The sequence below is a fragment of the Theobroma cacao genome, chromosome 2, assembly GCF_000208745.1.
Source record: "Theobroma cacao cultivar B97-61/B2 chromosome 2, Criollo_cocoa_genome_V2, whole genome shotgun sequence".
NCBI lineage: Eukaryota > Viridiplantae > Streptophyta > Magnoliopsida > Malvales > Malvaceae > Theobroma > Theobroma cacao.
Window position 1 is genome coordinate 40,834,156 of NC_030851.1, and position 13,154 is coordinate 40,847,309.

The 13,154-nt window shown below is 34.4% G+C and overlaps 2 protein-coding genes across 2 annotated transcripts; one reads left to right on the forward strand and one right to left on the reverse strand.

Moving 5' to 3' along the window:
* On the reverse strand, positions 611-3,308 carry LOC18610532 (myb family transcription factor EFM). Its single transcript, XM_007046234.2, has 5 exons — positions 2,648-3,308; positions 2,236-2,537; positions 1,827-2,133; positions 1,654-1,730; positions 611-1,170 (listed from the first exon to the last, which is right to left on the reverse strand). The coding sequence occupies exons 1-5, from the start codon at positions 2,775-2,777 to the stop codon at positions 820-822; spliced, it is 1,167 nt and encodes a 388-aa protein (XP_007046296.1). The 5' UTR covers positions 2,778-3,308; the 3' UTR covers positions 611-819.
* On the forward strand, positions 10,370-12,086 carry LOC18610533 (zinc finger protein WIP6). Its single transcript, XM_007046237.2, has 2 exons — positions 10,370-11,381; positions 11,584-12,086. The coding sequence occupies exons 1-2, from the start codon at positions 10,986-10,988 to the stop codon at positions 12,052-12,054; spliced, it is 867 nt and encodes a 288-aa protein (XP_007046299.2). The 5' UTR covers positions 10,370-10,985; the 3' UTR covers positions 12,055-12,086.

Genomic DNA, 13,154 nt, shown 5'->3' on the forward strand with positions numbered 1-13,154 from the left:
TCATGGAGGAGGTAAAATGGCTTCTACGCAACCGCATAGTTTCTAGGATATGGGGCACCTGTTGGACTGACAGAAAAGACTTGTATAGCTATCCAATTCTGATCGCCTATTTGCTTGAATAACAAGATTTCTCAGAAAGTCAAGATTCTTGTGTTCTCATGTGTCATTTGTTGACGTTTTCCAATTGCTAGGAAAAAGAAGAAAGAGTTATTCCGTTTAGAGAAGTAATTAATAAGATTCTGATATATCTTCTTGATAAAGTTACTGTGGTGCCCACTAACATAATGTATTTCAACCACAAATTGACCTTTTCTTTTTCCAAGTTACCAAACACTGTCCCTGTACGTCCAGGTCTGTCTGGAACATTTAGATAAACATCGCTTTGGGACAATCTGGAATTCGGATTACTATTGGAAAATCTGATAAATATAGCGTTTGGGGGTCTTGAAAAGTTGGGGGCTGAATATCCAGGGAAAGAAACCCTTGCATGAAAAGTATTCATTGTATCAACCAATGGGGTATCAGACCATGTGCAAGGACGTTAGCTAATGATTCTAAAACCAAGATTCCAAATTATTCGTTTAACTATTCCAGATTCTGGAAACAGAAGTGAGGTAGAACTACAAGGATGCTTTTATTCAAGGCTGACTGTCACTATCCATGTTTACACTCAACAACAAAAGCAGGAGTTAAGAAGGGGAAAAAGAATAAGGAAAAAAAGAAAAAAAAAAAACTGAAGAGTGCTGTCTCTATATCATATAGAACTTTTCTACTGAGGTTTCCTTACAAAAATTGTACACCATTCTCATGCCATGAGAACTAAAACAAGGGAGAATCTGTAGTGGTATGAGTCGAGGAAGATGTTGATGGTGAATTTGAATGAACTCTCCCTTCACTGTGGCTGCCCCTTTCTTCAGATTGTGATCGTTGCGGTCTTTGCACAATCGCTCCTGATGGTTGGGGAAGCTTGGGCAATGGGGCAGCCACCGGGGTGTAGATTCCATTAGTTGGAGTCACACTGGCTGTTTCCCCTGATGCTGTTGTCGCAGCCATTGGGGCATATTCTGGTGGAGGTACCCATATGCCTCCAACCACCACAAATTGGGGTGCTTGTGCGTTGGCATTGTTGTGGACAGTTGGGCTTGGTCTCCTCGTGTGCAATCTATATTTCTGAAACAGATAAAACACATGAAAATTTTAGGCTATGCTCTGCTAGACCTTGATGTTTAATTCTGCAGAGAGAAATTCCAAGTTTCATTTACATTGTAAGTCAAAGCTGAACAAGACGTTCAAAGCTGCTGCCTAATATTTACTATTTGGATAAGTGAAGAAACACGGCTGCCTAAGATAAGTAGAAAACCATCTTCAAAATTGGTATCTCACAGACTCGGACCAAATCTACATCTAGGGAAAGCTGTGTCAACATTGCTAAAGATGGTAGAGACTTCACTAGTCTAATTGCAGTGTTTGCTCAAAAGCAGAAATTTGACAAAGACGAATCAATCCTGATAGATCAAACCATCAAAATCTAACAGAATGTTAAAGAAAGATTACCAAAGAAATTACAATAAACCAAAAATCACAATACCCTTTTTAATGTACTGCAGAAAGTAATTAATGATTCAGGAAGATTAACTAACCGGTACTACAAACCTGTAAATGGCTTTTAACTTCATCATTTGTAAGTCCATCAACCTTCATCAGCTCCCTGATTTGCTTTGGAGTAGCAACTGCAAACAAATTCCAAATTAAAATCCTGACATCAATAATTTGAAACAAATTCCACTGCAACAAAAAAGAAATAATTTGACAAATTAACAACTCACCATGTGAACCACCGAGCTGCTGGAGGGCATGCAAGAAGCGCCTATGCAACTCCGGTGACCAACACCGCCTTTGCTTTCTCTGAGGCTGCCCTTCCTTTTCTTCTTTTTTACTGTTGGTGTTCCCATTATTGGCCTCTCCTCCTCCTCCTCCTCTACTTCCACTTTCTGTTGTAGAAGTACTTGTAGCTGAGGCATTGGCTTTTCCTACTGATGGGACACTCTTCTCTACAGTTTTCTCTCTGTGGAACGGCTGGAATGCTCCTCCATTTCTCTTCACTTCCACCGCACTCCCACTTTTACCCGCACCCTACAATTCAAAAAATAAAAAAAAATAAATCCCAGAAATTGTTAAAACTTTTTTCTTGTTGGGAAATTATGAATGAAACATGAGAAAGAAAAAAATGGTTACCTCTTGCAAGGGTGGATCTGGGGATTGATTATTATTCCACAGCTGAACAGATCTAAGCCAATCTGATTTCTTTTTATCAGCAGCAGCAACATTCTTCTCTTTGGTGTTGGTATCGTGGTCTTTGGATTTACGTGATTCTTGTTCATCGTCTTCCTCAGAGCAATCGGAGCTTCTTTTAATTGGAATAAATTCTTCCAAAACAGGTCCATCACTCGATGTCTGCTCCGAACACTCCGATTGCCCTTGCATGTAATCCGTCGTCGTTGAACCCCCCGATATCTCTTTCTTGCATGCCTCAATCGCTACAAACAACACACACACCAAAAAAAAAAGCCCACAAATTTTAGCACCCAAAAGAACCAAAAAGAAAAGAAAAAAAAAACAAGGAGATGAAATAATTTCCGAGACAAACCTTGGGTAACAAGCTCTAAACACAAAGGAAGCTCGCGTTGAAAGACTTGAATTTTACGTCTTTCTTCTTCTAAAGCTTCCACATACTCATGACATCTGCGCATTTTTTTAGCATAATCCATGTTTATCATAGCCTCTTTCTAACCCAGGAAACTTCTTCTCTCTTCACTTCTATTCTTTCTTCTTCTCCTTTTCTCCACACCCAAATTACAGCGATAGTGGAGGATAGTTATATGGGAAAAAGGGTTGGTTTTCAGACCAAATAGCATAGATAGATCCGACGAAGATGAGAAAGGCAAGGATGCTGTGAACGCAAAAAAAATTATAAAAGAACAAAGGGATCTAAACAGAATCAGGAAGAGAATAAACTTGGGAACCAAGAAAAAAAATATATACATATATATAAAGCAAGGATATTTATGGATTAGTAAGAAAAAGAATTAGAGGGGAAATTAATAGAGAAAATGGAAGAGAAAAATATGCTTCGAGGTCGGGGCGTCGCGTACCAAGACGAATCTTGATGCTCTTTTGTTAGAGAGAGAGAGTTAGTCATATATAAAGGGGAGAAGAGATAGAAAGAGAGAAAAGAGTTTGAATATTCCAATGGGTGATTCGCTTTTCGTCGTTTCTTAGGGGTAAGCTGGCATTGACATCACCCCCTTCCTTTCCTCATTTTGTTTTCAGATAAGATCAATGACTTCATATTTTTAGAACTCGGGAACTTCCTTCTCTTTTCCTTTTCTTTTTTTGGGAGTGTGCTGATCGTTCCTATGATTGTTAAGAAAAATAGGATGTTGATCATCTAGAGGAACGCTCGCAGCCTATTATGTCCTCTTTATCTTTTCAAGCTTTTAATTTGAAATTGAGAAGGGAATATTCCCGGGGAGGGTGAGGAATCACTAGAGGCGTTACGGCAGGGACGGGGAATCTTGTGAGCGTGCACTCACGCTTTCGCACGCCGCGTATCCATCACCCTTCTGCCTCTTCCCCCCCGCCCTTCTTCTTATTCTGCCCTTTCAACTCTTCCAAGGGCCGTTTTATCAAACCATATCTCCTATTATTGATGCATTATAATTAATCCATCACAATTTTAAATTATATAAAATTCGTACAGATATTACATACAAATTATAATTATTAATCATAAGTTTTTTATAATTTTTTAGTATAATTAAATAATAAAAAAATTACAAGCGAACTAATCGATTTCACGATCCAATGACAGCTGGCCAACTGAGACTAGTATTAGAGCCAGAGGCAGAGGGAGGAGGGGCTAGTAATGGCCTCGCCCCCACTCTCCCAAAATTTTAAATATTTATATTTTTTTTGTTTTATTTTAAAATTTTAAAAATTTATTTTTATTTTTTAAAAAAATTATAATTTAACCCTTTTAAATATTAAATTTTTTATTTTTACCTCTTTAAATCTGAAATTTTGATTCCGTTACTGTATTTAGATCCCAGTGTCCATGTCATACCAACAAAGGGATTATGATTAGAGATTTTGCATAGAAAAATATCAATCATTCTCAACCGTGCAAATTGGGATAAGTATTTCTCAATTTCTCACCATGACATTGATATTGACTTGTGGGGTAAGAAAATGTAGTGATTTTCAAGTAAAATTAAAAAGAGAAGAAAGGGTAACAGATTTTTTTTTTTAAAGCAAGCGAAATTCTCGATAAATTATATATAAAATAATTTATTTTTTAATAATTTTTACTTAAACGCACTTTATTTAAAGATTATTATTTTATATTTAAAAAATTCTCATATTCTCAATTACACATTCGAGTAATATTATATAGTGTTCATAAAAATATCTTATGTTTTTATCAATCGTTGTAATTAAAGGTGTTTTACGAAAAAAAATTATTAAATAATTTAAAACAATTTTATATAAAAAATACATACAATTATCATTGAATTACGAATATACCACTTATCTTGATCTTTATACCAAAACAAAACAAATTAGTGCTTAAATGGCAAGCACAAAAACTAACTCTCGACATGACCAGAGGTCCACTACAAGGAAGCTAATTAGAATATTCTTCACTTAGTCCTTATAATTAATTAATGACAAAAATACTTTTTTCTTTGGTAGCTATTAGCTAATCTATCAAAATTTTATTTCATTGATTTGGACTCCCACCATTAGTACATCAGACAAATTTAAATTGCAACTTCTTTGGGATTGTTTTGGTTTCATTAGATTCATACTTTTATTAAAGAATAAAAATAATCGATCGGACGAAGTCTTAACGTTTTTCTTTGGATATATAAAATTATAGATAAGATCGACAATCTGTGTACAGCCCTATATTGAATTAGAGAGAGACAATGGATATCATATTTTATCATGTATAATTGCGCCAACTCGATTACGTATGATTAAAAGAAACCAATATATAACTAATATAGATCAATTTACCTAATTTGCAAGCAAGTCATAGATCCTGTGATACCTCACATCCAACATTAGATATAAATATAATTGTTAAGACTTTTATAACAATCCAAGTTCATTACTATTAGCAACTTAAGTTTAAATTTTTGAAGGTCACGTGGTTTAGGTCTAAAAAATTATTAGATCAGTGGTTGGACTCAAGTCGTTATAGATTGACATTTTTTATTAATCATATTAGTAAGTTAATCCATTTATTAAGTTCTTAATATTCAAGAATTTTTAAAATAATTGATTGTTTATATAAATCTGTTCAGATATTTGATGTAGTAATTTTCAAGTAAAATTAAGCAGAGAATAAAGGGTAACAGATTTTTTTTTAAAGCAAGCGAAATTCTCGATAAATTACATATAAAATAATTCATTTTTTAATAATTTCTACTTATTCACACTTTCTTTAAACATTATTGTTTTATGTTTAAAAAATTCTCATATTCTCAATTACACGTTCGAGTAATATTATATAGTGTTCATAAAAATATCTTATGCTTTTATCAATCGTTGTAATTAAAGGTGTTTTATGAAAAAAATTATTAAATAATTTAAAATAATTTTACATAAAAAATACATACAATTATCATTGAACTACGGATATACCACTTATCTTGATCTTTATACCAAAACAAAACAAATTAGTGCTTAAATGGCAAGCACAAAAACTAACTCTCGACATGACTAGAGGTCCACTACAAGGAAGCTAAACAGAATATTCTTCACCTAGTCCTTATAATTAATTAATGACAAAAATACTTTTTTCTTTGGTAGCTATTAGCTAATCTATCAAAATTTTATTTCATTGATTTGGACTCCCACCATTAGTACATCAGACTAATATAAATTGCAACTTCTTTGAGATTGTTTTGGTTTCATTAGATTCATACTTTTATTAAAGAATAAAAATAATCGATCGGACGAAGTCTTAATGTTTTTCTTTGGATATATAAAATTATAGATAAGATCGACAATCTGTGTACAACCCTATATTGAATTAGAGAGACGATGGATATCATATTTTATCATGTATAATTGTGCCAACTCAATTACGTATGATTAAAAAAACCAATATATAACTGATACAGATCAATTTACCTAACTTGCAAGCAGGTTATAGATTGTGTGATACCTCACATCTCACATTAGATATAAATATGATTGTTAAAACTTATATAATGATCCAAGTCCATTACTATTAGCAATTTGAGTTTAAACTTTTGAAGGTCACGTTGTTTAGGCCTAAAAAACTATTGGACCAGTGGTTGGATTCGGGTCGTTACTGATTGACATATTTTATTAATCATATTAGTAAGTTAATCAATTTATTAAGTTCTTAATATTCAAGAATTTTTAAAATAATTTATTGGTTATATTTAAATTTGTTCAGCTATTTAACTTGACTTATTGAATTATACAAGATATTTTGCATCATGTTTTGTGATATATATGCATTATAAAACAAATAAAATTGTGTTACTATTAGGATTTCTTGAAACAATTATTGAACCATATCATGCATAGTTATGTCAATCATTTTGAAAAGCAAAGATCATTTCATTGATAAATATGAGAAGATACAAGAAAATAGTGCAATTACATTGCATAAAACAAACATGTCCACTATTCAACCCTAGATCTTGTGTTCATTAAACTCTCATATTAATAAAATCATCTATCAACTCATTCGCAACATGTCGAATGCCAAATCTCGATGAAACCATTACACGAATTATCAAATTTATATTATAACAAAACCACATTATCTTCGAAAGTTTCAGGCTTGTATCGACGGAGTATATGGGAGATCAAAGCCATCAAATTAGTCAATGGGCCCTTTATACAGTTAAAATCTGTCAAGAAATCAAACCAGTTTTCAAATAGGCTTGTGTTGGGCCCTCCAAAGGTTCTCTTTGGGTACAACAAACACAAATGACAAAAGGTTTACTCAGTGGTGGCTAACAAATTAAACATGCAACTTTAATTTTGTTTTCTTTTTTAATTTTTAACAATGTGGCTTGCACCCTCATTAAAGATATACATAAAGAAATAAATATAGGGATTATTAATCAATAAGAAATTATAAAAAAAGTCAAAAATATAGTATGAATAATCGGAACAAGACCTATGAAAATTTTCATCATATTGTTTGTGTTATTTACATAATACTATCATTATTTTTATCTCCCATTTTTTATTTTCGGACTATTTAGCATAATGTTTAATTAATGGATATGTTTTCATCTTCAAGTATTTTTTTTCTTTGTTTGATGTATATAGGCTGTTGGGGTTATGAGCTTCGACGACTATGTTAACCTTAAATTTAAAATAACCATAATTTTATGCTTAAATTTCCATATTATATATATATATTTTTCAAAAATTTTTATTGAACTTCAATTTTTTGAGAAAATTTGCAATCGATGTGATTCAGCTCCCTCTTGAATTGCTATTTACACATAAGATCACGAGATTATATGTATATACACATTTAAATTTCTCAATTGATATATAAATGTTGAAATTTCTAGAGATTTTGAGATAAAGATATTACGTTTGAAGTAGATATATAGTAAAAGGAGTATCTAAGACTCAATATTTAATTAAATATAAAGCTTCTTGAGCAGTGGTCCAAAATTTGTTATGTTTTCTAGAAAGAAATAACTCGAATTTGCTATATCCATTAATAAATGAAAAGTAACCATGCGTTTTCTCTTATTTCTTTCCTCATTAGGGTTTATAGTCTTGTGTTTTTCCCTGCCATCTAGGTCAAAGAGATATTAATCATGGATAGCTAGGAAGTTGAAGGGAAAAAGACAAAAGCAAATTAAAAGTAGACGAGTTATGGTTTTGGGGTGGCAGTGGGGCAGATGGGAAAGTACACTGTGACGCATGAAGAGAGGAGAGGGGGGGGGGGTGGGGGGGGGACATGAAAGCCTGAGTTCCAATACAATCACTCACTGTTACCTTTCCCAAGTTTCCTTTCTCATACAAGACGAAGAATTGGCAATCTTCACTTTATCTTTCCCCTCATTCATGTCACAAATGTACTAATATTACAAAGCAAAGGCCATGCGTGAGGTACAGTTTGTGTTTTGTACTTTCTTGGCTCGTGTCCATTCAAACAAAATTCGGAATCCAATAAGCAAAGTGAAGAAAGACAAGAGAAGAGGAGAGGGGAGGGGAGGGAGATCTCTAGTTTAGTGAGCCTTGATAAGAATGGAGCCACATCATATATGTTTTACTGTTGGACTTCTCATCAGAGTTTCGTCCAGCATTGTATATTGTAATTAAGCACTTCTTCTTATAATGCAATGAAAGAAGCAGAGGAATTAGTGAAGAACATATACATTTACATCATTCAGAGGTTGCATAGATTGCCTCAACCGAAGGGCAAGGAATCAATGTATGAATTAATCTCTGCAATTGGAAGGGATCAGAGAGCAGCCAAGTCTATCTTGTTTTCTCTGTCAGCATTTGCCGCGCTACTATACTTTCTTAGATGATTTACACGCAAAGCTAGATGCCACAACAAGTGGTCCTGCAGCCTACTCCTAGAATTGTGTTCTAAACTTCTGGTTCCAGCTTTTCACGTGGAGATAATACACAAAGTTGTTGTTCCAATCACATGATCCTCCTGGCGGTTCCAAATTCTAGCTTAGCATTAACTCTTGGAGTGCATAATAATGCATGCATTATCATGTAGCTTTGAAACAAATGATGATATCAGAAAAGAAAAGAAATGTCAGTTCTCGTTTGGTTGCTAGCTATTATATACGAAAATGACTGTTTTCTGATGTTGGTCCTTATTTTCTCACTCTCACTCATGTAGCAAATGTTGATTCCACCTTTTGGCTTTTCTGTGAAGAACCTTATCCGAAAGAATTTAGAGTTTCTAATCTAGTGAATTCATTGATGTTTGTTCTTTAAAAGGAACCGACCTTACTTCCATGATTGTGTAATATTATCTCTTTTATATTTTCTTTTTATTATTCTTTTGTCTCACTTATCAATTAATTATGTATTCATAGTGGATAGAATTTATACAATTTTAAAGGTATATTTCAACGAATTAAAATTCGAGATTTTAAATTTAAAATCTTAATTATCGTAAAAGAAAAATTATTGTTTATTTATACGTAAGAATGGGTATCACTCTCTCTTTGATAAAGAATATTAGGTAATTCTATTTCTTTATCTAATTAATTAGCAACTTTAGGCATGGAGCAAACAGATGGGGTTGCTGTAAAGCCACCAGGAACCCTAGGCTAAACCTTGTACGTATCTTAAACCAAACATTTCATGGACTACGGTGACCAAACGACCAGTAAGAATTTTGCTGAATGGCATAGATTTGATGGGATTGGCTGGAACAATCTAATTACAATATTAATGGTTTAAGGGAAGGAGCATGTATGTTTGTGTGTTGATCCTTTTTCCAATCAAAGGAATGGCCCACAAAACAATTTTCAGTTTGGACCATTCAATGTTGGAAACCAGGGGTTGAATCATGAGAAGGCAACTGTTTCTATATCTGATTGAATTCGAGTAGGTAAAAAAGACAGAATCATCAAAAATTTTCTCTCACTTTTTCCTCTACAGTGAAGAATCTTCACATTTCTATGCCATGATAGACATATGCATGGATTGAAAGATTATGAATCTCGCAGAGCAAACTGGGACTCTCTCTCTCTCTCTCTCTTGCGGGTTTTTGTCCAAATTGATCGTGAATCATGTTACCCTTTTCTTCTAAAGACATTTTATGGATTGCTGCAAGCTGTAGAGCTCTTTCCTGCCAAACAAAAACCTTTTGTCTTCACTTGGTATACAGTTTGGTGTCTTCATCTTTTCATCATTTTGTTTTACGTATTTTATACTATAAAAAGAGACATTAAACGAAACACCAAATAAAAGCAAAAGATTTTTGTTCTTATCCCGTCGTGATAAATTTGGCTAAATCAACATATTTAATACTGTAATTGTAAGGGATAATTTAGAGTAGTTGATGATATGTATGTTATATGAGAGTAGGAAGGACTCATAGGAGTAGTTTCTTCTTTATTTATTTATTTATTTATTTTGTGTGTTTTTGAAGTTGTGGTTATTGGTTTCCATTCATGTACATATATATTCATTGATTGCTTTTCTGCAAAGTAGTCCTTTCTCTCTAGTCTCAATTACCTCCACACAGCAGGAACACCTAGACGCCTTTATCACTATCACTATCTCTTTAAATAACAAAAGTGGGAGAGAGAGGTGCTCACGCCTTCCATTTCTACAGTTAAAATTGCTTCATAATATCTGCTGCATGATGGACATTCATCTCTGATCACCCCCTCTCACTTTTTGGCTGAGAAAGAAGAGAGAAAAGAGTAATTGCGGGCAGGAAGAGGACTCAAAAGAGAAGGCAGAAAGAGGGATGGATTAGGAGCTCGATAATCGAGCGTTTGAGCAAGCTGCAGAGAGAGTGAAAGGAGTGTTAGTGACTGTTGGTACGCTGTTCTATGCATCTTTTCTCCGCCCCTCTCTCCTTCTTTGCCGGTTCCTTGTCTCCTCCATTCCCAAACACGCCAAAACCCAATCTATCAATTTCCTCTCCTCCACGTACTCTCTCTCTCTCTCTCTCTCTCTCTCTCCCTCCTCTTATCGATATATACTCCTCACTTTCTAAGGCGTTCTTTCATCCATAAGGTCAAGTTCTCAAAAAATGAACGATTAATGATTTGAGAGCATGTAGTGAAAGTGATTCTAGAAAGTGTTTCTAGCAGCTTACTCAAGCTTTTTTCTCGTTACATATATAATATTATTATTTATATGCTCAATAAGAGAAAAAATATATATATCGTTCTCTCTCTTTCATGTAATTAGCAATCATCATCATCATGCAATCTTCTTCCTTCACCTACAACAATATATCCTCCAGGGAGAGCGCCTGCTACGAAGCTGATGATGTAGAAGATGAAGATTCCATAATCTTGTCTCTTGGTCCTCCAGGACAAGGTCAAGACATTTCCAGATACCCTTTATCATATCCTGCCTCAAACAAGGCCCCCAACTGTCCAAACCCTACTAGCACTGATCAAAGTGGTGTGACAGTTGCCCTTCACATTGGTCCACCAGCCATTGAAACCAGCTCCAGCAACTCTAATGACATTCGTAGTAATAAACTTGTTGAAGGACAGTACTGGATTCCTTCACCCGCGCAGATCCTCGTTGGTCCCACTCAGTTCTCTTGCGCTGTCTGCAACAAAACCTTCAATCGATACAACAACATGCAGGTTCCAAATTATAGAGAGTACTGATTAATTATTATATGACAAAATCATAAGCTTTGATTAGATTATTCTATGACATCAAGGAATTTCTTGGTGTTTCCTCTTTTCCTTTATTTTTTTTTTGTTTATCTTTTTCCCCATGCATGTATGAGAATGTGTTGTGATATTCTTTGTGCCATTTGTTTCTTCTTGATTTTATACTTAGATGCATATGTGGGGGCATGGTTCGCAGTACCGAAAAGGCCCAGACTCCTTAAGAGGGACGAAACCAGCTTCTTCGATGCTGAGACTTCCTTGTTACTGCTGTGCTGAGGGTTGCAAGAACAATATAGAGCACCCCAGGTCCAGGCCATTGAAGGATTTCAGAACTTTGCAGACACATTACAAGCGGAAGCACGGGGCAAAGCCGTTTGGGTGCCGGAAATGCGGTAAGCCTTTTGCTGTCAGAGGGGATTGGAGGACTCACGAGAAGAACTGCGGGAAGCTCTGGTTTTGCATTTGTGGGTCTGATTTCAAGCACAAGAGGTCCCTCAAAGACCATGTTCGAGCCTTTGGAGATGGCCACGCTCCACATACCGTGGAATACTGTGAGGTTGAAGAAGAAGAAGATGATGATGATGATAATGATGAAGACAATGAAGATGGGAGTCATGGTCCTCTTTTCTTTTCTAATTAATTATAGTGGAGTACTTCTAACTTTTTAAGTAATCAAGTTTTGATCGTGACTAATTATGGTTTAAGATTCCTTTTGCATGCTTAGTAAATGCATGTTTCAATCTACAGAAGAGGAAGGATGATGACAACCAATTTATATAGTGGAAACCAAGCTTATTTTCCTATGCATTTAATGTTCAATGAGGTATTTCAATCATCTAATCCAAGTATCTTTAATTTCTCCATGCATCTTTTTTAAGGTAACAATCACCCACCCTAATCATAGTTCACCATGTAATGAAAATTTTTTATTCATTCATATTAATTTCAATGAGATGACAAGTTATAATTGACTACTAATATATACGACTAACAATATGACATAATTAGAAAATTAATACATTATTTCNTACTAACAATAATATATATATATATATATATATATATATATATATTGAATCATGAAAAATAATACATAATTTGATCAAAAACCAGTTATATATACTCCGATGGACTGATATCTTAATGCCTCGTGAACACATACCAATTAGTACTCAATGCTGATCACAATATTCTACCAAAACTCCTAAAAACATTTAAGTACAAAAATTGGTAAAGCAAACCATCTAAAATAACAAAGCCCAGAATTGGAACAAGAAAAACCCTACACAACCTTGGAGTTGAATTTGAGATCTAGTGGTTATAGTTGAGTACTTGTATAAATACTTATAGTATACAGACAAGTATACTATAAGAGAAAGAGAGAGACAGAGAGAGAGAGAAGAGCATAGTATTTTATTACTTATGGAAGGTGGTCAAGTAAATTCAGGAGTGCAGGAAAGAGAGCAGAGAGACAAATAGCAGTGGGAGTCACAGATTCTACTGTTGATGGCGTTTGCAAAACAAAAAATGCCATAGAAATCCCGGACTCACTCTCTTTAGTCTCCTCTTCTTTTTTATGGTTTAACTCTGACTCAGTGACACACTCTCTCACACGTAAGAGAGTGAGAGTGAGTCATTGTTTTTATCAGTCTCTCTCAGCTTCGACTACCACTACAAACACTTTGATCGAGCCTCTTTTGTCAGTCTCAGCAATATCAGACACTGAGAGCGAGAGAGGGA